At 45.0% G+C, this 24373-nt stretch overlaps 2 protein-coding genes across 5 annotated transcripts in view; both read right to left on the bottom strand.

Moving 5' to 3' along the window:
* The window catches only part of MARVELD2 (MARVEL domain containing 2), a 29193-nt gene extending 27474 nt beyond the window's left edge, over positions 1–1719 (bottom strand). The window contains exon 1 of one of the 2 annotated variants that reach the window (XM_062212223.1): positions 1692–1719. The gene's annotated coding sequence lies outside the window, so the exon portion shown is untranslated. Of the gene's footprint in view, positions 1–1347; positions 1480–1691 lie in introns of those variants that run through there. The other variant, XM_062212222.1, reaches the window with a different exon arrangement.
* Positions 1720–2028: 309 nt separating this feature from the next.
* The window catches only part of RAD17 (RAD17 checkpoint clamp loader component), a 39817-nt gene continuing 17472 nt past the window's right edge, over positions 2029–24373 (bottom strand). For 2 of the 3 annotated variants that reach the window (XM_062212202.1, XM_062212200.1), the window contains 8 exons: positions 22588–22699; positions 18115–18297; positions 16172–16257; positions 15905–16051; positions 13009–13158; positions 10679–10799; positions 7906–7963; positions 2029–2786 (listed from right to left, as the gene is read on the bottom strand). In XM_062212202.1, the coding sequence (XP_062068186.1) occupies positions 2522–2786; positions 7906–7963; positions 10679–10799; positions 13009–13158; positions 15905–16051; positions 16172–16257; positions 18115–18297; positions 22588–22699 (1122 nt within the window). In that variant the 3' untranslated portion in view covers positions 2029–2521. The remainder of the gene's footprint in view (positions 2787–7905; positions 7964–10678; positions 10800–13008; positions 13159–15904; positions 16052–16171; positions 16258–18114; positions 18298–22587; positions 22700–24373) is intronic. The other variant, XM_062212203.1, reaches the window with a different exon arrangement.

Raw genomic sequence — 24373 nt, 5'->3', positions numbered from 1 at the left:
CATCCATATGGGTGCTGGTTCAAGTCCCAGCTGCTTCACTTCTGATCCAGCTCTCTCCTATGGCCTGGGAAAGCAGAAGATAGCCCAAGTGCTTGGACCCCTGCACCTGCATGGGAGACCTGGAAGAAGCTCTTGGCTTCTGGCTTTGGATTGGCGCAGCTCTGGCCATTGCGGCCAATTGGGGAGTGAACCAGTGGATGGAAGACCTCTCTCTCTGCCTCTCCTTCTCTCTCTGTGGAACTCTGACTTTCAAATAAATAAACGGATCTTTAAAAAAAGAAGAAACCTCCATGAATCTTCAATATTTAAAAAAAGAGAATGAATAGTCATTGGCTTGAAGTTTTGTTTGCTTGCTTTTAACTAATCTTTTAAAAAGGAAAAAAGAAATGCAGCCAGAGAAGCTAAGGGTAACAGATGGTATGCACCATCTCCAGCCCTAACTCTGTCACTGAAGGGGGTTGGTGCAGAAGGCGGGCCCAGGAGTTCCAGTCTTCTGATGTGACTCCAATCTTAGAGGCTAACTGGGACAGTCCCAGACGGTGCCCAGGGTAAGGGAGGAGCTCCATGGCAAGTTTTCTTTACTTTTGTCCCCTTGTCCTTTATCTCTTCGCTGTCTAAAAAGGTTTGAGTTCCAGAGATGCTTGTACTACTACAGTTTTTTGAAATACACTCCTAAGATACGCAGAAGAAAAGGCACAATAAATACGTTTAGCAAGTTTTACATCAGACCTCTCAATATTTGGACTATAAATACACTCAGCAGGTATCTCGGTCCTAACCTCACTCAAGAGTAAGAGTTATGAGTCACGAATGGATTTAACTCCTCTTCACCTGTGAAAACGCTCATTTGAAGATCACTTCATCCATGGTGAAATCAGAAGTGAAAATGAGAACTCTGAAGAACCGTGCAAGGACAAACTGCAACGGGGAGCTGCAGCTCGTCCCATCTGAACCGTGTGGATGGCCCTGCGCCTCACCATGTCACCGCTCTTTGTTTGGCCCCGGGCTCGCCGGACTCCATTCCGCGGTGGCACTGAAATGGTTGCCCCCAGCAAAGTGTCCAGGCTCCTGCCGGGTCACCTGTCTGCAGACTCACCGCTTTAGCAGGCTTTAAAGTTTTGCTGGACCCAAGACAGGGGTAGATTACGGATATTTCTGGGCTTCCGGGACAGGGGAGGCCTCTTCGGACTCTAAGAACCCACGCCTGTCAGGGGACACGGGGCATCTCCGTAGGGTCTCCCCAGCCAGCCTCGGGGCACGCGGCGCGACGAATCTCGTTCCGTGCGCTCTCCACCCTGCCCGCTCGGCGTGAGCGTCCCACCTACGCGCTTCTCGGGGAAAATTCACCTCAGTCTTCTGCGATTCCGCCCGAAAGTGGCTGGACCTCGGCCGGGCCAGAAGTCCCAGGAGAGCGGCGAGGCGCGGCGGGCCCCGCGCCCAGAAGGACGGCGCCCCGCGCACCTGTGCCGGCGGCGTGGAAGCAGCTGGCGGAGGCGCCCTTCCCGGAGCCCCTGCGCCCGCCGCACCAGACCGTGCGGCTGCCCCGGCCCTCGCTCCGCAGAGCCGGCGAGGGCCCAGGTGCTCCGGGGCTGAGCACACCCCTCCCGGCCCCGGCCCCGGCCCCTGGGCTGGGGGCAGTGGGCCTCGGTGCCGGGCCTGATCACGTGCCCTCCTCCCCCGCCCCCACTCACCTGCAGGGCCGCCGGAAAGGCGCGCACACCGCCCAGTGCACTGAAACCGGGATCGGGCTCCCGGGGCGGGGCCGGCCGGGCAGGGCCGAGCTTGGCCCCGCCCGGCTTTGTCAGCCTCGGTCCCGCTAAGGGCCTGCGCCGCTGGTGTCCCGCACAGGGCACCTGGGAAGAGTGGTGACACACGGGGCGTGTTGCGGGTGTGCGTCACCTCTCCCGGGAGGTCCCGCAGCAAGGCAGCCCGCATCCTCCACCCTCCCTTAGCTTTCGAAACTTGGGGAACCCAGGACACTCAGTAGACGGTGCAGGCAGGTAACCTCCACAGACAGGAGAGACAAGGCGTGATTCAACATTTTAATTTTGATATAAATTATGCAAATACTTTCCCAAAAGTATCTAAAATACTCCACTGTACAACACACAGAAAGGATATCTGAGAAGATAGAGACCATAGAAACTGTCAATAAGGCACCAAGTTTTATTTACATTTGTAACTGCATCCTGAACTGCCTTTATTCATATTTACAACCCCCCAGCGTTCCGTGTCCTGGATCGTCCTTCACATTTTCTGGTATTTGGCATCAGGTTCAAACACACTTCATACACACTGACCTCCTCTCCCGAAACCACTTGCAAAACTAAATAAATACTAGAGGAAACATTATAGATCACTTGAAGGCTTGATCTTTGCTGAGGACAGAAGAGTCAGTGCCCTGTGAGGAAGTTCTACAGAGTGAAGAATTAACAAACTTTGAAATTCACTAGAAAAGCATCTTAACCCTGCTCAGGGACCAGCGAGCCCCGCTTAAAGGGGTCATCACGAAGGCTGCTGTCTACCAGCCGTCACTCTCACAGTCTTCTATCACCCAGCTGTCTTCTTCCATGTCTGCTTGGGAGGAGAAGGGCTGCGGCTGGCTGGCAGGAAGCTCTGTCGCGCTGCCCTGACTCAGAGGAAGAGACCAGGCTTCGGCTTGGGCGGTCTGAGTGGGTTCAGCTGGCGTCTCCTCCGCCGACTGCCCTTCATTGAGCTGCACCTCGTCTCCACTCTCAGGGTCCAACATTCCATGCTCCCTGTCGGCCAGGGCTTCCATCTTCAACCTGTCAGATAGCCACAGTGTGTGCATTAATATCAAGCAAGGAGGGGCCGGTGCTGTAGCACAGTGGGTAAAGCCACGGCCTGCAGTGCAGGCATCCCATATGGGTGCCAGTTCGAGTCCTGGCTGCCCCACTTGCGATCCAGCTCTCTACTATGGACTGGGAAAGCAGTAGAAGATGGCCCAAGGGCTTGGGCCCCTGCTCCCACGTGGGAGACCCGGAGGAGGATCCTAGCTTCAGAACCACCCAGCTCTGGCCATTGCGGCAGTTTGGGGAATTAACCAGCAGGTGGAAATCTCTCTGACTTTGCCTCTCTGTAACTCTGCATTTCAAATGAACAAATAAATCTCAAAAAAAAAAAAGCAAGGAGGAAATTCCTTTCAGCCATACCACAGCTGTTTCTAGCATTATGAAGCCATCTCCTCATGCTGTCTAGCCTGGCCCTTTAGTTTACCTACAGAAACAAACCTATGAGGGTAATTTTAAACCGCAAATAAACCCTCAGCACTTAGAACACAAAAATGGTTAACGAATATCTTCAGAAAGAGGTCTTACAAACTGAAACTGAAAAAATTAAATAGAAAAATGGGCAGAAAACTTAAAGAATACAAGAGTTACTAAATAAGTTATTCAATTTAATTTATAATTTTTTATTTTATTTTTTAATTTTTTGTTGACAGGCAGAGTTACAGACAGTGAGAGAGACAGAGAGAAAGGTCTTCCTTCCGTTGGTTCACTCCCCAAATAGTTGCTACAGCCAGCGTACTTCGCCAATCCGAAGCCAGGAGCCAGGTGCTTCCTCCTGGTCTTCCACGAGGGTGCAGGGCCCAGGCACTTGAGACATCCTCCACTGCCTTCCTGGGCCACAGCAGAGAGCTGGACTGGAAGAGGAGCAACTGGGACAGAACCGGCACCCCGACCAGGACTAGACCCTGGGGTGCTGGCGCCGCAGGTGGAGGATTAGCCTAGTGAGCCGCGGCGCCGGCCAATTTATAATTTTTAAAATGGAAATTAATGACCTATTATTTTCACCTTCTAAGCAAGCAAAGATATTTTTAAAATGATAGAGCAAGGGTTAGGAGAAAAGAGCACTGTTAAGGGTTATAAAGCTTGCAAATTAAAAAAATTTATTTATTTTGAAATGCACAGTGAAACAGAGACAAAGACAGATATATATCTTCTAACTGCTGGTTAACTCCCCAAATGGGCATAACAGCCAGACCTGGACCAGGCTGAAGCCAAGAGCCAAGAACTCCATCTAGGTCTCGTCTCCCACATGGGTGGCAGGGACCAAAGTAGTTGAGCCATCCTCTACTGGCTTCCCAGGCACATTAGCAGGAAGCTGGGTGTTACGTGGAGCAGCAAGGACATGAACCAGCACCTAATAGAGGATGCTGACACCACAAACAGTGGCTTAACCTGCTGTACCACAACTCTGGCCCCATGGCAAATATTCTCACAAGCAATCTGGCATTCAGAGCAAGTGTCTCAGAAATTATAAACCTACTGAACATCAATTTCATCCTAAGTAAATAGTATTTGTAAAATGATTTATCAAAAAGGCTGTGATAAAAAACAAAGTTGAAAAGATAGAAAATGTTAAAAAAAACATGGTTTTGGTTGAATTACAAAAAAAGATCGCACAGGTAGTAAAAATTAACTGTTAATATTTAGTAAGAATCATTATGAACTAAAGATCATGTTAAATAACCACTAAAATGAAACCTAAGGCTGGCGCCATGGCTCAATAGGCTAATCCTCCACCTGCGGTGCCGGCACACCGGGTTCTAGTCCCGGTTACTCCTCTTCCTGCCCAGCTCTCTGGTGTGGCCCGGGAGTGCAGAGGAGGATGGCCCAAGTGCTTGGGCCCTGCACCCGCATGGGAGACCAGGAGAAGCACCTGGCTCCTGCCTTCGGAACAGTGCAGTGCGCCGGCCGCAGCACACCGGCCGCAGCGGCCATTGTGGGGGTGAACCAATGGAAAAGGAAGACCTTTCTGTGGGGGGTGAACCAATGGAAAAGGAAGAGCTTTCTCTCTGTTTCTCTCTCTCACTGTCCACTCTGCCGGGAGGAAGGAAGGAAGGAAGGGAGGTTGGGAGGGAGGGAGGGAGGGAGGGAGGGAGGGAGGGAGGGAGGGAGGGAGGAAGGAAGGAAGGAAGGAAGGAAGGAAGGAAGCTAACAGTACTAGTCAAAACACCAGTAAATCCCGCCTCCCAAGTCAGATCAGCAGTTGATCTAATAATAAAACAGGGGAAACTCCCAATCATTTATATTGTTAGGGAGAGAAAACACACACTGGTCCTTCATTTTGATCACGCTCTGGGAGGAAAGGAGCCATCCACAAGATCTGGTCCTGCTGTGACTCAGAGGAAGCTGAGGGAAGAGCACAGTTCCTAAAGGTTTGACTCTTGCTCACTTCCTAGTGGGACGATGCTTTAAGACACGTTCATCAGGGCTGGTGCTGTGGCGTAGCGGGTAAAGCCGCCGCCTGCAGTGCTGGCATCCCATGTGGGTGCTGGTTTGAGACCCGGCTGTTCCACTTCCAATCCAGCTCCCTGCTAGTGTGTCTGGGAAAGCAGTGGGGGATGGCCCAAGTCTTTGGGCCCCTGCACCCACGTGGGAGACCTGGAAGAAGCTCCTGGCTCCCGGCTTCGGATCCGCGCATCTCTGGCTGCTGCGGCCAATTGGAGAGTGAACTAGCGGAGGGAAGATCTCTCTCTCTCTCTCTCTCTCTCTCTGCCTCTCCTTCTCTCTCTGTGTAACTCTGACTTTCAGATAAATAAATAAATCTTAAAAAAAAAAAAAAACAGACCATCCATCATTGTCTCTCCATAACAGGAAAGACAGGCACCACACAGCCAATGCATTTTCCAGAATAAACCACCAACACTGTAAAGGCCTTACTGAATGTGTGAGAGGGGGAAGGAAGCCCAGACAGCAGAGTTTTCCATTGGGGACAAGAAATAGGAGAAAAGGTAGGAGGTATAACTGATGTCATTTCTACTGTCTACCTTAGCCCTGGAAAATACCCTTTCTAAACCTTTTAAAAATATCAGAGTATTTAATTCTACTTGACAAGTAAGGTGAATTGAGGTAAAGGCTTTGTGTTAGTTGCTCATATTAGTGCAGAATTTTTCTACTAAAATGATCAGTACATAATATCTCCATATTTGTTTGTCTGCTTTTTCTAAAACAGGGAAATTCAAATAATACTGCCACTCTTTGAGGCAGTTCTTAGTCACTGCAAGTATAGGCTGAGAACACCACTTGGCAGGTAGGCTGGGAAGGGGTTTCTAGAGTTGCAAGATTTTGTTGAACTTAAGATTTTTAATTTTTTTTTTAAGGGAAAGGGTTTACTGGGGGAAATCTGACAGACCAGAGGGAAGGGGTGAAGAAGGACAGAGAGAGAAAGAGAGCATGAGAGAGATCGAGAGAGAGAGAGATCAAGAGACAGAGACGGAGAGAAAGAGAGCCATGTGCTCAGGAACAGGTCCTGTTAAAACTTTGCCAGGGGGCGGGCAGGGAAGTAGGAGCAGTGAATCCCATTATGATGGGAGTGGAGCTGACACTGGTGGTTGGGCCATGGGGTCACCTGGCTTCCAGCCATGGTGGCGGAGACTAGAGCCTAGGATGGTTTCAGGGTATAGATCATGCCATAGATAAGACTGCGCCATCTTACTAACATTCCCCCCTTTTGTTTTTCATAAAGCAAGAGTTGTATGGGATCATATTAGCCCCAAAAGTCCAGGAGGGGTAGAGGGATGATAATCTGTCTTTAAAGCTATTTCCTGCTGACATGGGGTGACAAGGTACTCTCAGCTGGCTTGGGGCGATGTCTCAAGCCGCTGTCTCCTGGGTGGGGAAATGAGTATATTTCGTTGACTGCCTGGTTAGTGAAGGCCTTGGTTCTGAACTCCTCTGCCTTTGTGAGCCCATGATTCTATTTGGCCCAATATACTTCCTTTGAAGTGCGTGAAAATACGCTGTTAAATTTAACAAAATGTGGCCAGCATTGTCGCGGAGCAGGTTAAGCTGCTGGCATCCCATATGGAGGCTGGTTTGAGTTCCAACTGCTCCCCTTAGGATCCAGCTTCCCGCTAATAGCCTGAGAAAAGCAGTGGAAAATAGCCCAAATGTTTGGGCCCCTACCATACACATAGAAGACTCTGAAGAAGCTCCTGGCCCCTGGCTTTGGCCTGGCCCAGTCCTGGCCATTGTGGCCGTTGGGAGAGTAAACCAGCAGATGAAAGATCTCTCTTTCTTTGTCTAACCCTGACTTTCAAATAAGTAAATTAATTAAAAATAAATTTCATAAAATGAAGGGTTCATAACATAATTATACGGTCTTTAATTACTGAGTACAGTATGTAATTCTTTTTTAAAGTTTTTATTCATATATTTGAAAGGCAAAGTGACAGAGACAGGAAGATGTTCCATTCACTGATTTACTCCCCAATGTCTGCAGTAACTTGGGCCTGGGCCAGGCCAAAGCTGGGAGCAAGGAACTCCATTCAGGTCTTCCACATGAGTGGCAGGGGCCCAAGTACTTGGATGATCATCTACTGCCTCCCAGACAAATGAGCAGGAAGCTAGATCAAAAGTGGAGGCAGGCCGGCGCTGCGGCTCAATAGGCTAATCCTCCACCTGTGGCGCCAGCACCCTGGGTTCTAGCCCCGGTTGGTGTGCCAGATTCTGTCCCGGTTGCTCCTCTTCCAGTCCAGCTCTCTGCTGTGGCCCGGTAGTGCAGTGGAGGATGGCCCAGGCCCTTGGGCCCTGCACCTGAATAGGAGACCAGGAGGAAGCACCTGGCTCCTGGCTTTGGATCAGCGCAGCGTGCTGGCCATAGCAACCATTTAGGGGGTGAACCAAGGGAAGGAAGACCTTTCTCTCTGTCTAACTCTGCCTGTCAAAAAAAAAAAAAAAAAAAAAGTGGAGGCAAGACTCAATCCCAGGTACTAGGATATGGAATGTGGGTATCCCAAGTGGTGGCTTAACCCATTGTGCCACAACACCTGCTCCCAGTATGTAATTCTTGGATTTTACAGATAACATTTGTTGGTTGTGTGACTATTCACTGCCTACTGCAGTAACAGCTCCTTGGAAAATAAGATGATGAGCTTACCTTCCAAAGTGTCGCTTCAGAGGAAGTCTTCCAATATCTTGGATAAAAGAAATCTGAGCTGAAAATAGATTTTAAAAAGTTTTAAAATAATTATTCAAAGAAAATATAAAATGACCGATAAGCACATAGAACATGGTGTTTATTCATTTTCATCTATCAAAAGGCAGAGCAATGGAAATAGAGTGAAAGAGAGAGATATCTTCTATCTGCTGGTTCACATCTCAAAAGCCTGCAACAGCCAGGGTTGGGCCAGGCCCAAACCAGGAGCCAGGAACTCCATCTGGGCCTCCTACATGGGTAGCAGCGGCAAAAACACTTGAGCCTTCATCCACTGCATCCTGGTTGGAAGTTGGATCTGAAGCAGAGCAGCTGGGACTTGAAGTGGCTGAAATGGGACACGATGTCCCAAGCATTGCCTGAATCTGCTGTGCCACAATGCCTACTCCTGAACATCACTAACTTTAGAGAAATGCACATTAAAGCCACAATGAGATACTACTTGGTACCTATTACAATGGCTGTTATCAAAATATAAAATAAGGTCTGTTGGTGAGGATGTGGAGAAATTAATCCTCTTGCATTGGAGGTAGAAATGTAAAATGGTGAAACTGCTATGTAAAAAGGGATGGTAAATGGAATATGGTGTGGGTCCTCCCAAGACAGAATTATTATAAGATCCAGACATTTCTACTTTTGGATATATCTTAAAGAAATGAAAAGGCAGCCAGTGCTGTGGCTCAATAGGCTAATCCTCCGCCTTGCGGCGCCGGCATACCAGGTTCTAGTCCCAGTCGGGGCACCGGATTCTGTCCCGGTTGCCCCTCTTCCAGGCCAGCTCTCTGCTGTGGCTCAGGAAGGCAGTGGAGGATGGCCCAAGTGCTTGGGCCCTGCACCCGCATGGGAGACCAGGAGAAGCACCTGGTTCCTGGCTTCAAATCAGCACAGTGCTGATTTGCTGCTGGCTGCAGCGGCCATTGGAGGGTGAACCCACGGTAAAGGAAGACCTTTCTCTCTCTCTCTCACTGTCCACTCTGCCTGTCAAAAAAAAAAAAAAAAAAAAAAAAAGAAAGAAATGAAAAGGCAATTGGACATCCATGTGTACGGCAGCATTATGCTCGACGGTCAGGGGTGTAAACAACACAAGTGCCCAGGAGTGGATGATATATATGGAATGTGTTATATAAATATTATTGAGGCTTAAAAATGAGGGCAATTGGATGTGTGGTACCACATGTATAAACTTTGAGGACATATACTAAGTGAAATAACCCAGTCACAAAAGGATAAATATTTTATGATTCTCCTTTATAAAGTATCTATAATAGTCAAATTCATAGACATAAAACAGAAGAGTGGTTGTTCAAGGCTATGGGGAAGGGGGGCCGGCGTTGTGGCACAGCGGGTTAACGCCCTGGCCTGAAGCACTGGCATCTGCCGTTGCAGCCAAATGGGGAGTGAACCATTGGATAGAAGACCTATCTCTCTGCCTCTCCTCTGTATGTGTAACTCTGACTTTCAAATAAATAAATAAATCTTTAAAAAAAAAAAAAAAGCTATGGGAAGGGAGAAATGGGGAATTAATGTTTAATGGTCACAAAGTTTCAATTTTATAGGTAAAAGTTCTGAATATAGCTGTACAACAAGGTAAATATACTCAATGCTACCAAACTGTCTACTTAACAATGGTTAGGATGATGAAGTTTATGTATTGTGTTTTATCATAATGAAAAATTTCAGAAGAAAAAAAAGACACAAGATGACTGTACTCACTGTACTCTTCTGTATCCACTCTCCAGTGAGATAAACAAATCGGTAAAAACTATACAAAATGAGTCATTTAAAGCCTCTGAAAATTGATCTAAGAACATATAGCAAATGAAGAAACATCTAGTCAAGAAAATCTAACAAGCAGAGTCTGTGGCATATGAGCCACTATCTCCTGTCCTCTCCTCTTCACCCCTAGCTCAGCTCGGTGGAGACTTCATTCCAATTGGGTGCAGGCAATACCAGAGCTCCTTCCTAGCAAGTGCAGTAAGGAGTCTGGGGACTTTTCTCTATGCAGCCCACTCACAGGCTAGATGCTCCACCCCAGGGGTATTGCCCTATGCCCCAGCTGTACTCTTCTTTGCCTCCACTCATTAACAGAGCTGAAGGTCCATACCAACAGAGGCCAGCTAAGATGATACAGCTCTACCTCTGCAGGCGAGCACCCACACAGGGCAGTGGCTCAGAGATTCTGCCCAGAGCAAGAGGCAGTCACAGAAAAAAGAGCTCTGAAGCTTTTTCCAAAGGAACTGACTCTATTTGAAACACAGGACAGGAAAGTTCAAGTCTACGGGTACTCTTGAAATAAGCCTTTCTTAAAAAAGATATATTTATTTATTTTGAAAGTCAGTGTTAGAAAGATGGAGGGAGAGACAGAGAAAGAGAGATCTTTCATCCGCTTGGCTGCAATGGCCAACACTGGGCCAGGCTGAAGTCAGGAGCTTCACCTGGGTCTCTCACATGGGTGATAGGGGCCCAAACACTTGGGCCATCTTCCGCAGCTCTCCCAGGCCTTTAGCACAGAGCTGGATTGGAAGTGAAGCAGCCAGAACACAAACCAATGCCAACATGGGATGTCGGCATTGCATGTGGCAGCTTAACCCAATGTGCCACAGCACCACTCCCTTTGCAAACTTTTTGAAGTCCCCTCATTTAGCAATTAACCGATCCACAAGAACCTAATGATATAAAACACAACCTCTTAGGAAAAAGGAAACCCCGTTATTACCTTGATTTCTCATTGGAATGGTTAACAGAGCAAGGTATGGCAACAGCTGAGTTTGGAGGCATAAAGCAGACACGCAGAAGTCAGAAAAAAGTGCTCTTGCTGCCAGGCAATTTTCCCGATACTACATGGAAAAATAAAAAAATAAACAAAAAATATGGTAATATACTCCTAGACAAATGAAGTTATTATATCACAAAGTATATGATTTTACATACCATAAACATTTTTAGGTTTCTCTAGGTGCTGGCATTGTGGGTTAAGCCACCACCTGTGATGCTGGCATCTCATACTGTAGTGCCGGTTCGAGTCCTGCCTGCTCCACTTCCAATCCAGATCCCTGCTAATGCATCTGGGGAAGCAGGTGAGGAGTGCCTCAGTACTTGGGGCCCTGTCACCCACATCTAGAAGCTCTAAATAGAGTTGAGTTCCAGGCTTCTGACTTTGGCCTGGCTCAACCCTCATCATGGTCATTTGGGAATGGAAGATCTCTCTGTGTCTCTCCCTCGGTCACTTTTTTTATTTATTTTTTTTAAGATTTACTTATTTATTTGAAAGTCATTGTTACACAGAAAGAGGAGAGGCAGAGAGAGAGAGAAGTCTTCCAACCAATGGTTCACTCTCCAGATGGCTGCACCAGTTGGAGCTGTGCCGATATGAAGCCAGGAGCCAGGAGCTTCTTCCGAGTCTCCCACGCGGGTGCAGGGGCCCAAGGACTTGGGCCATCTTCTATTGCTTTCCCAGGCCATAACAGAGAGCTGGATTGGAAGTGGGGCAGCCAGGTCTCGAACCAGCACCCATATGGGATGCCAGTGCTTCAGGCCAGGGCGTTAACCCACTGTGCCACAGCAACGGCCCCTCTGTCACTCTTTCAAATAAATAAATTATTAGTGGGAAAAAAAGAGTCTGTCAAATAAGTGTTTTATAATTTTCCTAGCATCATCCAATAAAGCATTTTATCAACACAGCTATTTCACATTAACAACAATTATTTATTCAAAAATACATTTTTATTTTTTCAAAAAGGCAGAGTGAGAGAGAGATATACACAGAAACAGAGATCTTCCATATGCTTGTTCACCTCTCAAGTGCCCACAACAGCCAGGGCTGGCCCAGGCCAAAGCTAAAAGCCTACAACTCCATCCAGGTCTCCCATGTGGATGGCAGGAACCCTATTACTGGGTCATCATCCACTGCTTCCAAAGATGCATTAGGAGGAAGCTATATGGCAAGTAGAGTACCCAGGACTCAAACTGTACTCTAATATGGGATATGGGCATCCCAAGTAGTTACCTAGCCTGCTGTGCCACACCACCCAGCCTGATATTTTAGTGTGTAGTCCTACTTCTATAAAAGAAAACCTTTATGGTAAGACAGTATGCCATGTTGTTGGCTGCAGCCACCTACATTTTGTGCTTACCATGTCTCTTGATTGTATCAAGGCATGTTGAGTGACTGACCTATATACTATGTATGTTTGCCTAAGAATATTCTATTATGGAAAACCCTTTTCACCAAGATGGCACTGAAGGCGAAGAAGGAAGCTCCTGCCCCTCCTAAAGTCGAAGCCAAAGCGAAGGCCTTGAAGGCCAAGAAGGCAGTGCTGAAAGGCGTCCACAGCCACAAGAAGAAGATCCACACATCCCCCACCTTCCAGCGGCCCAAGACACTACGCCTCCAACGGCAGCCCAATACCCTCGGAAGAGCGCCCCCCAGGAGAAACAAGCTTGACCACTATGCCATCATCAAGTTCCCCCGACCACAGAGTTGGCCATGAAGAAGATAGAAGACAACAACACCCTGGTGTTCATTGTGGATGTCAAGGCCAACAAGCACCAGATCAAACAAGCTGTGAAGAAACTCTATGACACTGATGTGGCCAAAGTCAACACCCTGATCAGACCTGACGGAGAGAAGAAGGCATATGTGTGGCTGGCTCCTGACTATGATGCTCTGGGACGTTGCCAACAAAATTGGGATCATCTGAACTGAGTCCAGCTGGCTAATTCTAAATATATGTTTTTTTTACCACACACACACACACACACACACAAAGAATATTCTATCATGTTCACACAACAAAACTGCCCAAAGATACCAATCCTCAGGACATGTGAACAAAGCATAATTGTACACTGCTATACATTAGTATAGTCACCATGTAGTATAACAGATCTTGTAATTTTAAGAATATGATGGATCTGAGCAAATATTTTCTTAATAACAGTACATCATTTTTCCTTCAACTTGTAAAGACAAAGTAACAGTTTTAATGAGTTCTAATTCAGGTATCTGAAGTTCACTTATTCAAAATATATTTCTTTATCTTTTACCTTTTTATTTATTAGAAACCACTGGGGTTTGTGCAAGGGTCGAAAACTTGAAGCTCCTCCTTGGCAATGTGCAAATCCTCGGGCTCTGTTGGAATGTATCACACCTCTCGTAGCTATGGAGGTACTGTATTCCCTGAGTAAAGAGCGTGTCTAACAAAGCATATAGGGTGTCAGAAAGAAAAGACTTATATAAAATAGTAACACTGGTACTACTTGTTCCTTTTGTTCACTATTACCAAAACCCTAAAAATAACAGTGCTACAGAATTAAAGCAAATTCAACTGAGACATATCAATCAAATGCAATGGGTGAACCCTGACCACACCTGGGATAGGGGTGGGAAAGGCACCACATTGTGTCCTGGCTGTGGATGGAGAACCTTTCTGTCTCTCTCTGTCACCCTACCTCTCAAATAAATAAATAAATCTTTAAAACAAACATTTCATTAAAAGGAATAAAAAAAAAAAAAAAAGAAAAAATAAAGGCAGAGTACAAAGAGGGAGAGATAGAGAGAGAGAGATCGATCTTCCAGTAGGTGGTTCACTTCCCAATGGCTGCAATGGCTGGATCTGGGCCAGGCGGAAGTCAGGAGCCTGGAGCTTCTACTGGATCTCCCACCTGGCTGCATGGGCCCAAACACTAGGGTCATCCTCTGCTGCTTCCCCATGCATATTAGCAGGGAGCTGGATCAGAAGTGGAGCAGCTGGGTCTCAAACTGGCTCCCATATGGGATGCTGGCATCACAGGCAGTGGCTTTACCCACTATGCCAAAATGCTGGCCCCTCTATTTGTTCTTAAATAGTAGGTGTCATGATGTCTGTAATTTTTAAAAAAATTTATTTATTTGAAAGAAAGAGTTACAGAGAGGTAGAGACAGAAAGAAAGTCTTTCCATCTGCTGATTCACTCTTCAGATGGCTACAATGGCCAGTTTCTTAGCCAACCCGAAGCCAGTAGCCAGGAGCTTTTGCTGAGTCTCCCACATTCATGCAGGGGCCTAAGGACTTGTGCCATCCTCTGCTGCTTTCTCAGGTGTGTTAGCAGGGAGCTAGATCAAAAGCGGAGCACCTAGGATGTGAACTGGTGCCCGCATAGGATGCTGTAGCTGCAGGCTGGAACTTTAACCCACTGTGCCACAGCGCCAGCCCCTATAATTACTTTTCAACTGTTCAGCCAAAAACAAATGTGCAATTAAACAGAGATTAATCAGTTGTGCCAAATGTGAACTGGTAAGCCAAAGTTAAGGGTTTACAGGTATTCCTTTTACTAACCTTTCAACTTAGCTATCTACAGGTTTGGAAGTTTTCAAAACAAAAAAGAAACAATGATAAAATAGATAAATACGGTGCCGATGTTGTGGCACAGAGGGTTAAAGCCCTGGCCTGTCGTGCCAGCATCCCATATGGGCGCCAGTTCTGAGTCCTGACTGCTCCTCTTCCAATCCTGCTCTCTGCTATGGCCTGGGAAAGCAATAGAGGATGGCTCAAGTCCTTGGGGCCCTGCACCTATGTGGGAGACCTGGAGGAAGCTCCTGGCTCCTGAATGGTTTGCAACCATCTGGGGCGTGAACCAGCGGATGGAAGACCTCTCTCTCTCTCTGCCTCTCTCTGTAACTCTTTCAAATAAATAAAGATTTCTTTTATTTATTTGAAAGTAGCTATAATATAAAGATTTATTTTATTTGAAAGACAGAGTTACAGAGAGAGGTAGAAACAGAGAGAGAGAGAGAGAGAGAGAGAGATCTTCCATCCACTGGTTCACTCCCCAGATGGCTGCAATGGCCGGAGCTGTGCTGATCCAAAGCCAGGAGCCAGGAGCTTCCTCTGGGTCTCAAACTTGGGTGCAGGGGCCCAAGGACTTGGGCCATCTTTTACTGCTTTCCCAGGCCATAGCAGAGAGCTGGATTGGAAGAGAAGCAGCTGGGACTAGAACTGGCACCCATATGGGATGCCAGCGCTTCAGGCCAGGGCTTTAACCCATTGCGCCACAGCGCCGGTCCCAAAAGTAAATCTTAAAAAAAAAAAAAAAGATAAATACAACTGCTGAGTAATAAAACTATCATAATTTTTATATCCCCAATTTTAGTTATTAATGCTATTTGAATATTTATAACAGAGAAATATTAATATATCAAAACAGTTTTGTCCAATAGAACTTCCAACAAAAAGATAGCAATGTTTTGTATCTGGGCTATTCAGTACTGTATCTGGGCTATTCAGTACTGTAGCTACCAAGTACATGTGACTATCAAGTACTGGAGATGTGGCTAATGTGACCGAGCAACTACATTTTTAATTTAATTTAACTTTACATAGCCACATGTGGTTAGTGGCCGCCATACTGGACAGAGATGTGTTAAGATGTTAAGAAAAAAAGAGGGGCTACTATTGTGGTGCTGCTGGTTAAACCGCTGCTTGTAATGCTTACATCCCATAATGGAGTGCCTGGTTCGAGACCTGGGCACTCTGCTTCTGATCCAGCTTTCTATTAATGTGCCTGGGAGGCAGTGGAAGTACTTGGGTTCCTGCCAAACACATGGGAGACCCAGATATAGTTCCTGGCTCCTTGCTTTGGCCTGGGCTGTTGCAGGCATTTGGGAAGTAAACCAGTGGATGGAAGATCTGTCTCTCCTTCCCTTTCTCTCTGTCACTCTGGCTTTCAAATAAATAAAGAAATCTCAAAAAAGAAGGAAAATTAGAAAGTAACTACAGAAAAAAATACAGTGCTATGTTATCACCAAAAAAGTCAGTATTGAAGATTCACTACAAGCACTGGATTGGATCAATAAATTATAGAATAGTAACTAAGTAGAATCACAGCATAATGTCAAATAAGGGCTATGAGCAAATTTTCTTTTCGCGATTCTGAGGATATACATTTAAGTCAGATGGACTTACATTCCAATCACCACTGAGGATATCTGCAAAACTGAGAAATTCACTGGCTCTCACAAGATCATCTACTTCCAGGAAGAAATCTACATAGTTTTGGTGAAGATACAAATTGAATAACTCTCCTGGCATGTGTGACATTTCCACTACTTCCTATAAAAGAAGCATATTTATATATACATGTAATTTTGGTGAAAACACAGGGGTCAGCTAGGTATGCAATCATGGAAATCAGACTTTGTAAACAGTACTGAAAGCTATCAAAGATATTACCTCAGGGTGAACAAGTAATGGATCCCGTTCATGCTCTGATAAATGAGACGGCAATTGGGGTGAGACTAATTCTGCTGAAGGTGCTCCTACAAACAATTTTGAGAATCATTAAAGATAATACCATCTTTATAATTACATAGTACCTCTATTTTTGAAGACAATTTAATACCAAAATACTTAGCAGGCTGCTAAAAATAAAAAACAAGGGGCATGCCTTTGGCCTAACGGTTGTACCACCTATTGGATTTGCTTCCTGTATCAGAGTAGCCAGTCTCTACACTGCTCCCAATCCCAGTCTTGCTACTGTAGACCCTGGAAGGCTGCAGGTGATGGCTTATGTAGTGGTTCCTTATGTAGTTGGTTCCTTGCTACTCCTCAGGCAGACCCTGACTGATTCTAGCTTCAACCTAGCCCAGACTTAGTGACATCTGAGGAGTGAACCAGCAGATGAGAGCTCACTCGCTCACTCTCTAATGAGTCATAAAAACAAACTACCAAAAACAACTGCAAGCTTATGTGATTTACCTATTTCAGAGGTGGAAAACCATTTTTTTGCCAAGGGCCATTTGGATATTATCAATCATTTGCAGAGCATAAAAATCAACTTAGGGGCCAGCATTGTGGTACAGCAGGTAAAGCTGCCACATGGGTTTCTGACATCCCATATGGATGCGGGTTTGGGTCTTGGCTGCTCCACTTCCAAATCAGCCCCCTGTTAATTGCCTGGGGAAAGCACCTGAGGATGGTCCAAGTGTTCAGGCCCCTGCCACCCAGGTGGGAGACCAGGATAAAGCTCCTGGATTTGGCCTGGCTTATTGCCGCCATCTGGGGAGTGAGCCAGCAGATGGAAGATCTCCCTCTCTCTGTTAACTCTTTCATATAAATAAATAATCTTTTAAAAAGTTATCAACTTAAAAACAAGCCTGATATAGATTTATTGAATTTCAAGTCCCACCTGCAGTTGTCTTGGCATGGCCAGAACAAATGACTTGTTGGGCCTCATACGGCCCAAAAGCAGACATTTCCCCACCTGTGATTAATCACCATGTAGCAAAATTATAATTAGAATTCTGATGCCTAGGTGACAGCTTTTCTAGACTTAACATATTCCATCTGTCAAACCACTTCTGTTTCACTTTTTAAGCTCTGGGTTGCTTTCTTTCTTCAATTCCCATCTCAATACAGATGCATTTACTGTTTTATTTACTATGCATAAGATGTTTGAGAGAATGGCAACCCCATTTCCTAATGCAAGAAGGTTATGAATGAATGCTGGGAAGAAAGAGTGGAAGGAGAACCATATGGGAATGGCCACTTAGGTTCAGAGGTGAGGGTATCTGGGGACAGAGGAGTGTCTTCATTTTTTTGACACAGCATGACATTTTCATTTGGAAATCCCAATTTCTTTCTCCTTGGTACCAAGACTATAAACTGAGATTTTATTCAAAGGGAAAATTTGGGAGATTAGAGATGGGCAACAGAATGGTAGAGTGAGGAGGAGCAGGCAATAAAGGAAGCAATGGGTGAGAAGACAGCAAGCTAATGAAGAGCACAGAAATATAAAAGGATCACAAGAAACCCTAAGCTACCGACAATTTGCCTCGGGACTTGATGGTCAGAGCCCAGTGCTCAGTGAGCTTTGGGATACCAACATTTGCCACTAAGAGTCTAGATAAAATACAGCAAACTATGGTTTTCAACATGTAGAGACATGGATATGGACTACAGTAGTCTGTTTTCACACTTAAGCCTACTCATGGTTGGAAAATACACGGAGACATACATTATTCTACTATGTGTTAGGGCCTGCTAAATGGTATCTGACCTAGCCTTAGCACTTTCTTATAACAAAGCCAAAAACATGATATTTAAAACAAATGTGATATTTAATTTTCATGGTAAGACTAACATCCAACAGATTAAAAAAAAGTATGTTTTCTTACTTTTACAATATAGAATTTTCCCCAAAGCTCTGAAGAGAAAGAGAGAAACGTCTTTGCCACCAATAGCTTGGACCTCTTGATCTTCAAAAACCCTATCAGGTTTTCTCCTTCGTCTTGATTTTGATAGCACAGCATCTGATTTTAACGACACTCCTTTCTTCCTTGGCCATAAATTGTTCTCTCCTAAATAATATACACCCAAGTGATAAAAAAGAATCAAAATATAAAAATTAAAACTATCTCAGGTAGAGTTACATTAAACATTCAAATATATTTTCTGATAAGTGTAATATTTGTGAACTGAGATTCCTCTTTGGGTTACCAACATTATAAGAATGCAAAACAGCGATTTACACGTGTGTCATAATGCAGATTTCAACTTTTCATACACAAATACGACGACGCCACATTCTCAAGTACAGTCAAATCGCCTTGGTTTCTCAAGGTGTTATGTACAGGGTACTTGTTCTTGGCACATAAATGAATCTTCCTAACAAATCTATGAGGGGGCATAATTACTACATAGTTGAATGAGATACAGAGTTTAACTGGTTCAAGGTCATTAGAGATTAAGTGATTTGAACGCACATAGAATGGTCCTGCAATCTACATTTAACAACTATGGTATAATAACTATGCTATATTATCACTTCTTTACTGATTTTGGCCATCCCCAACTTATGAATAACGCTTGTGTTCAAATTTCATTTGTAAGTTAACTGTTGAACAACACAGGACTTGGCAGCAGCGTTGACTCAGTGGGTTAAGCTTCAGCTTGCAATGGCTGCATCTCATATCTGAGGGCCAGTTTGAATCCCATCTCCTCTGTTTCCAATCTAGTTCCCTGCTAATGCATGCTGAGAGGCAGCAGATGATGGCTCAAGTGCTTGAGCCAATGCTGCACACATGGGAGATCCGGACAGAGATCTGGGTGCCTGAATTCAGCCTGGCTGAGCCCTAGCTGTTATGGGCATTTGGGGAATGAATCGCAGATGGAAGATCTCTCTTTCAGTTGCTCTTTCAAATAGATAAATAAAATAATAAATCAAAAACATAGGATCTGTGTTGAAACACAGTATTGTCTATTCCATTAAGCTGATATGAAAATTAAATTAAAAAACCCATATAAACTAGCCGGCGCCGTGGCTCAACAGGCTAATCCTCCGCCTTGCGGCGCCGGCACACCGGGTTCTAGTCCCGGTCAGGGCACCGATCCTGTCCCGGTTGCCCCTCTTCCAGGCCAGCTCTCTGCTGTGGCCAGGGAGTGCAGTGGAGGATGGCCCAAGTGTTTGGGCTCTGCACCCCATGGGAGACCAGGATAAGCACCTGGCTCCTGCCATCGGAACAGCGCGGTGCGCCGGCCGCAGCGCGCTACCGCGGCGGCCATTAGAGGGTGAACCAACGGCAAAGGAAGACCTTTCTCTCTGTCTCTCTCTCTCTCTCTGTCCACTCTGCCTGTCAAAAAAAATAAAAATAAAAAAAATAAAAAAAAAAAAGATGTTTATTTAAAAAAAAAAAAAAACCATATAAACTGCTAATACAATTCTTGGCTCACTCAAAAATTTTTGTCTTCCCTTTAATTGAGTCCAGAGCAATAATGTTATAAATGGTAGCTGGGATCCCAAAGTGGCTCACTCCAGCCTTCCCAAATCCTAATTCCAATATGGAACCCAAGCACCATTAATGTTTATGCTTCCAAAGGAACAACAGTAATTCTGGTTGCAGTTGTTAGGCAGCTCAATCTCCAGTTATTGTGAAAAACAAAGATAGAAACCAAATGAACACATTATACCTGTGAGCAGAGGCATTAGGATTTCAGGTGGATTTTGAGAGTTCTGACGATGGCTTTATTTATTTATTTTTTCATTTTTAGAAGATTAATTTACTTATCTGAAAGGTAGAGTTACAGAGAGGCAGAGGCAAAGAGAAAGAAGTCTTCCATCTGCTGGTTCACTCCCCAAATGGTTGCAACAGCCAGTGTTGGACCACATTGAAGTTAGGTTTCAGGAGCTTCACTGGGGTCTCCCATGCGAGTGCAAGGGCCCCAAGACTTGGGCCATCTTCGCTGCTCTCCCAGGCCATTAGCAGCGAGCTGGATTGGAACCGGAGCAGCTGGGATTCAAACCAGTGCCCATCTGGGACACTGGCACTGTAGGTAGTAGCTTTACCCACTATGCCGCTGGGCTGGCCCTGGCTTTGTATTTTAAAGGTCAATTCCTCAGTGTTAAGCATCAAGTAGGTTGCTTGCTAAATACTGTGTTGAGGACTGTACAGTAAACTAGGATCACTGAGTAAAAATGCCACTGACTGTCATTAGTAGACCTATCTTGTTACTATATCATGGCTACATATTAATCAGGGGAAATGAATATTAGACATACAAGTTAGTTTATGGGGCCGGCACGGTGGTGCAGCAGGTTAACGCCCTGGCCTGAAGCGCTGGCATCCCATATGGGCACCGGTTCTAGTCCTGGCTGCTCCTCTTCTGATCCAGCTCTCTGCTGTGGTCTAGGATAGCATTAGAGGATGGCCCAGGTCCTTGGGCCCCTGCACCCACGTGGGAGACCCGGAGAAGGTCCTGGCTCTTGGCTTTGGATCGGCACAGTTCTGGTCGTTGCAGCCAATTGGGGAGTGAACCATCAGATGGAAGACCTCTTTCTGTCTATACCTCTCTGTGTAAATCTGTCTTTCAAATAAACAAAATAAATCTTAAAAAAAATTACTTTGAAAAGTTCAAAAGTAAATGCACCCCAGCACAATACTACTAAACCTATTAATGGTGGCCATTTATTGAGCCAGCCATCGAAAAAAGCACTCTGCAGGGGGTCAGCGCTGTGGCTCACTTGGTTAATCTTCCGCCTGCGGCACCAGCATCCCATATGGGTGCCGGGTTCTAGTCCCGGTTGCTCCTCTTCTAGTCCAGCTCTCTGCTGTGGCCTGGGAGGGCAGCAGAGGATGGCCCGAGTGCTTGGGCCCCTGTACCTGCATGGGAGACCAGGAAGAAGAACCTGGCTCCTGACTTTAGATTGGTGCAGCGCCGGCCATGGTGGCCATTTTGGAAGTGAACCAAAGGAAGGAAGACCTTTCTCTCTGTCTCTCTCTCTCACTGTCTATAACGCTACCTGTCAAATTAAAAAAAAAAAAAAGCACTCTGCAAGTATTTAGTTTTTCTTCATACAACCATGAGACAGATTCTCATACAAAAAGTGGAGAAATGCAGGCACAGAAAGACGAAGTTTCTCACACAAGCTGACACAACTGGTAAGTGGTGCAATCAGGATTTTTCATCCAGGAAGTCTCATTCCAAATATCTTTGAAAGCTAAAGTAGCAAACTGTGTAGCTTAATCAAGTTTTGTGTCAAAAATAGGATACTAAAACACAGTCACAAGTAGTATATGTGCATGTGTACATATACAATTTTTAGCCACCATTTAAAAAAATAAAAGTGTACAGGAGCCAGCATTGTGGTATAGCCAGTTAGGCTACTGCTTGCCAACGTCAGCATACCTTATCAGAGTACTAGTTCAAGTCCTGGCTTCTCTACTTCTTAGACAACTTCCTGTTAATGCCCTGGAAGCAGCAGATGTGTGATGGCTACTAAGTGAACAAGAAGTGGACATTATATACAGTATGGATATGCTGGACAAAGGGAACCCAGTACATTTCATCTTTCTACTATGAAGAGCACACAATTTAAAACTTGCGACTTTATGTGGGAGTTTAGCTTAGCAGTTAAAATGCCTCAGTGCTACAATGGAGTACTTGGGTGTAATACCCAACTCCTGTTCCTGACTCTAGCTTCCTGCTATTACTATATTGTAAATATATAAAATACTTAGAAGTAACAGTGATGGTTCAAATAACTGGTTACCTGCCACCCATATGGGAGATGTGAATTGAGTTCCTGGCTTTTGGCATCGGCCCTGCCCGGCTCTGGCTACTGTAGGCATCTGGAGAGTAAATTTGCAGAGGACAGCTCTCTCTGTCTTTCAAATAAATAATTTTTGAAAACCTCTTGGTGGGCACCAGTTCAAGTCCCAGCTGCTCCACTTCCAATTCAACTCCCTACTAATGCACCTGGAAAATGGTCTAAGTGCTTGGGCCCCTGCCAACCACATGGGAGACACACATGGAATTCCAGGCTCCTGGCTTTAGCTTGGCCCAGCCCTAGCCGTTGTAGCCATTTGGGGAATGAACCAGCATATGGAAGACCTTTCTTTCTCTGTCTCTCCCTCTCTCTGTCACTATGCCTTTCAAATAAATTAAAACAAAACAAAACAAACCCTCATGACTTATTTCTGAAATTTTCTACTAAAAATTTTTGGACCATGGTTGACTGTAGGTAACTGAACTATGGATAAGTGGGGACTATTGTATATCTATTTTAAGTTATAATGTTGAGTATGATTTCATTTCATAAATAAGAGAAAGTCACCTATATAATGTTATATGAATGTATCGCCTACAGTTACCTTTAGAAGAAGAAAACTGGAGGCTGTTTATTGCACTTCTGATATCACCAGAACATCCTTGACAGAGTAACTCTAAAGAACTTCTATCAGGGACAACAATTTTTCTTCCATTCTAAAATGAGAAAACTAAATTAAAAAACTATTTTCTTGGAAAAAAACTTATTTGCTAAACTTAACAGGAGGATATTAGATTCTTTCAAACTCAAATGCTTAAGGACCTCCATTCTGAACACCAGTCTGCCTGTGAAGTATACAAGTATGACTTACCATAGTCCAGCATATCTTAAAACACAAAATAAAACAATTTAGCAAGCAAAAATCTGAGAAACCTAAGACACTTTCATGAAAATCCCCACAACAAAGTTCAACACATTAATACTGTCTATTGGTTATTAAAAAGCCACAATTGAGGGCTGACATTGTGGTAAAACAGGTTGAGCTACTGCCTACAATGTTGGCATCCCATATGAGTACTAGTTCAAATTCTGGTTACTCTAGTTCTGTTCTAGCTCCCTGCTCATGTGCCTGGGAAAGCAGCAGCAGATGTTTAAAGTGCCTGAGCTCCTGCCAGTCACGTGGAAGACCTGGATAAAGCTCTTGGCTCTTGGTTTCAGTCTGGCCCAGCTCTGGCCATTTGGGGAGAGAACCAGGAGATGGAAGCATTCTCATTCTGTCTCTCTCTAACTCTGATTTTATGCTCTTCAAATAAATAAATGAACCTTAAAAGAAAAAGCCACAATTGTATCACCTCATACTTAAAGCCCAAGTATTGGCTGGCATTGTGGCACAGTGGGTAAAGACTGCCTGTGACACCAGCACCCTGTATGAGTGCCAGTTAGTGTTCCACTTCTGATCCAGCTCCCTGCTAATGGCCTGGGAAAAGCAGCGAACCATGGCCCAAGTACTTGGGCCCCTGCAACTGCACCCTCATGGGAGACCTAGATGAAGCTCCTGGATCCTGGCTTTGGCCTTGCTCAGCCCTGGCTTTTGAAGCCACTGAGGGAGTAAACAAGCAGATGGAAGATCTTTCTCCCTCTGTATTTCTGACTTTCAAATAAATAAATCTTTTTTTTTTTTTTAACAGATTTATAGATAGTGAGAGAAAGGTCTTCCTTCTGTTGGCTCACCCCCCAAATGGCTGCTTCGGCCAGCACTGCGCCGATCCGAAGCCAGGAGCCAGCTGCTTCTTCCTGGTCTCCCATGCAGGTGCAGGGGCCCAAGTAGTTTGGCTATCCTCCACTGCCCTCCAGGGCCACAGCAGATAGCTGGACTGGAAGAGGAGCAACCAGGACTAGAACCTGGTGCCCATATGGGATGCTGGCGCCGCAGGCGGAAGATTAACCAAATGAGCCATGGCGCCGGCCCCTGAATAAATAAATCTTAAAAAAAGTTTGTGGAAAATGCAATTAAAAGTCAAAAAAAGTTCAATACTTAAGATATTTCTACATTTCCAGACCACTTTCTTTACACATATATCTATCTACAGTTACACACAGCACTATAAGTATACATACACTTTTTTTTTTTTACTATTTTATTATTTATTTTGTCACAAAAACATTTTGGGATCCATGCAGTTTTTTCATAATACATATTTTCCATGAATTTTTGAAGACCTTTCTTTTTTTAAAAAGCTTTTATTTAATAAATATAAATTTCTAAAGTACAACTTTTGGATTGTAGTGGTTTTCCCCCCCATAACCACCATCCCACCTGCAAACCATCCCATCTCCTAATCCCTTTCCCATCTCATTCTTCATTAAGATTCATTTTTAATTGTCTTTTT

This window comes from Lepus europaeus, chromosome 15 (genome assembly GCF_033115175.1).
Source record: "Lepus europaeus isolate LE1 chromosome 15, mLepTim1.pri, whole genome shotgun sequence".
Lineage (NCBI taxonomy): Eukaryota > Metazoa > Chordata > Mammalia > Lagomorpha > Leporidae > Lepus > Lepus europaeus.
This window is presented reverse-complemented; position numbering and strand designations above follow the sequence as displayed.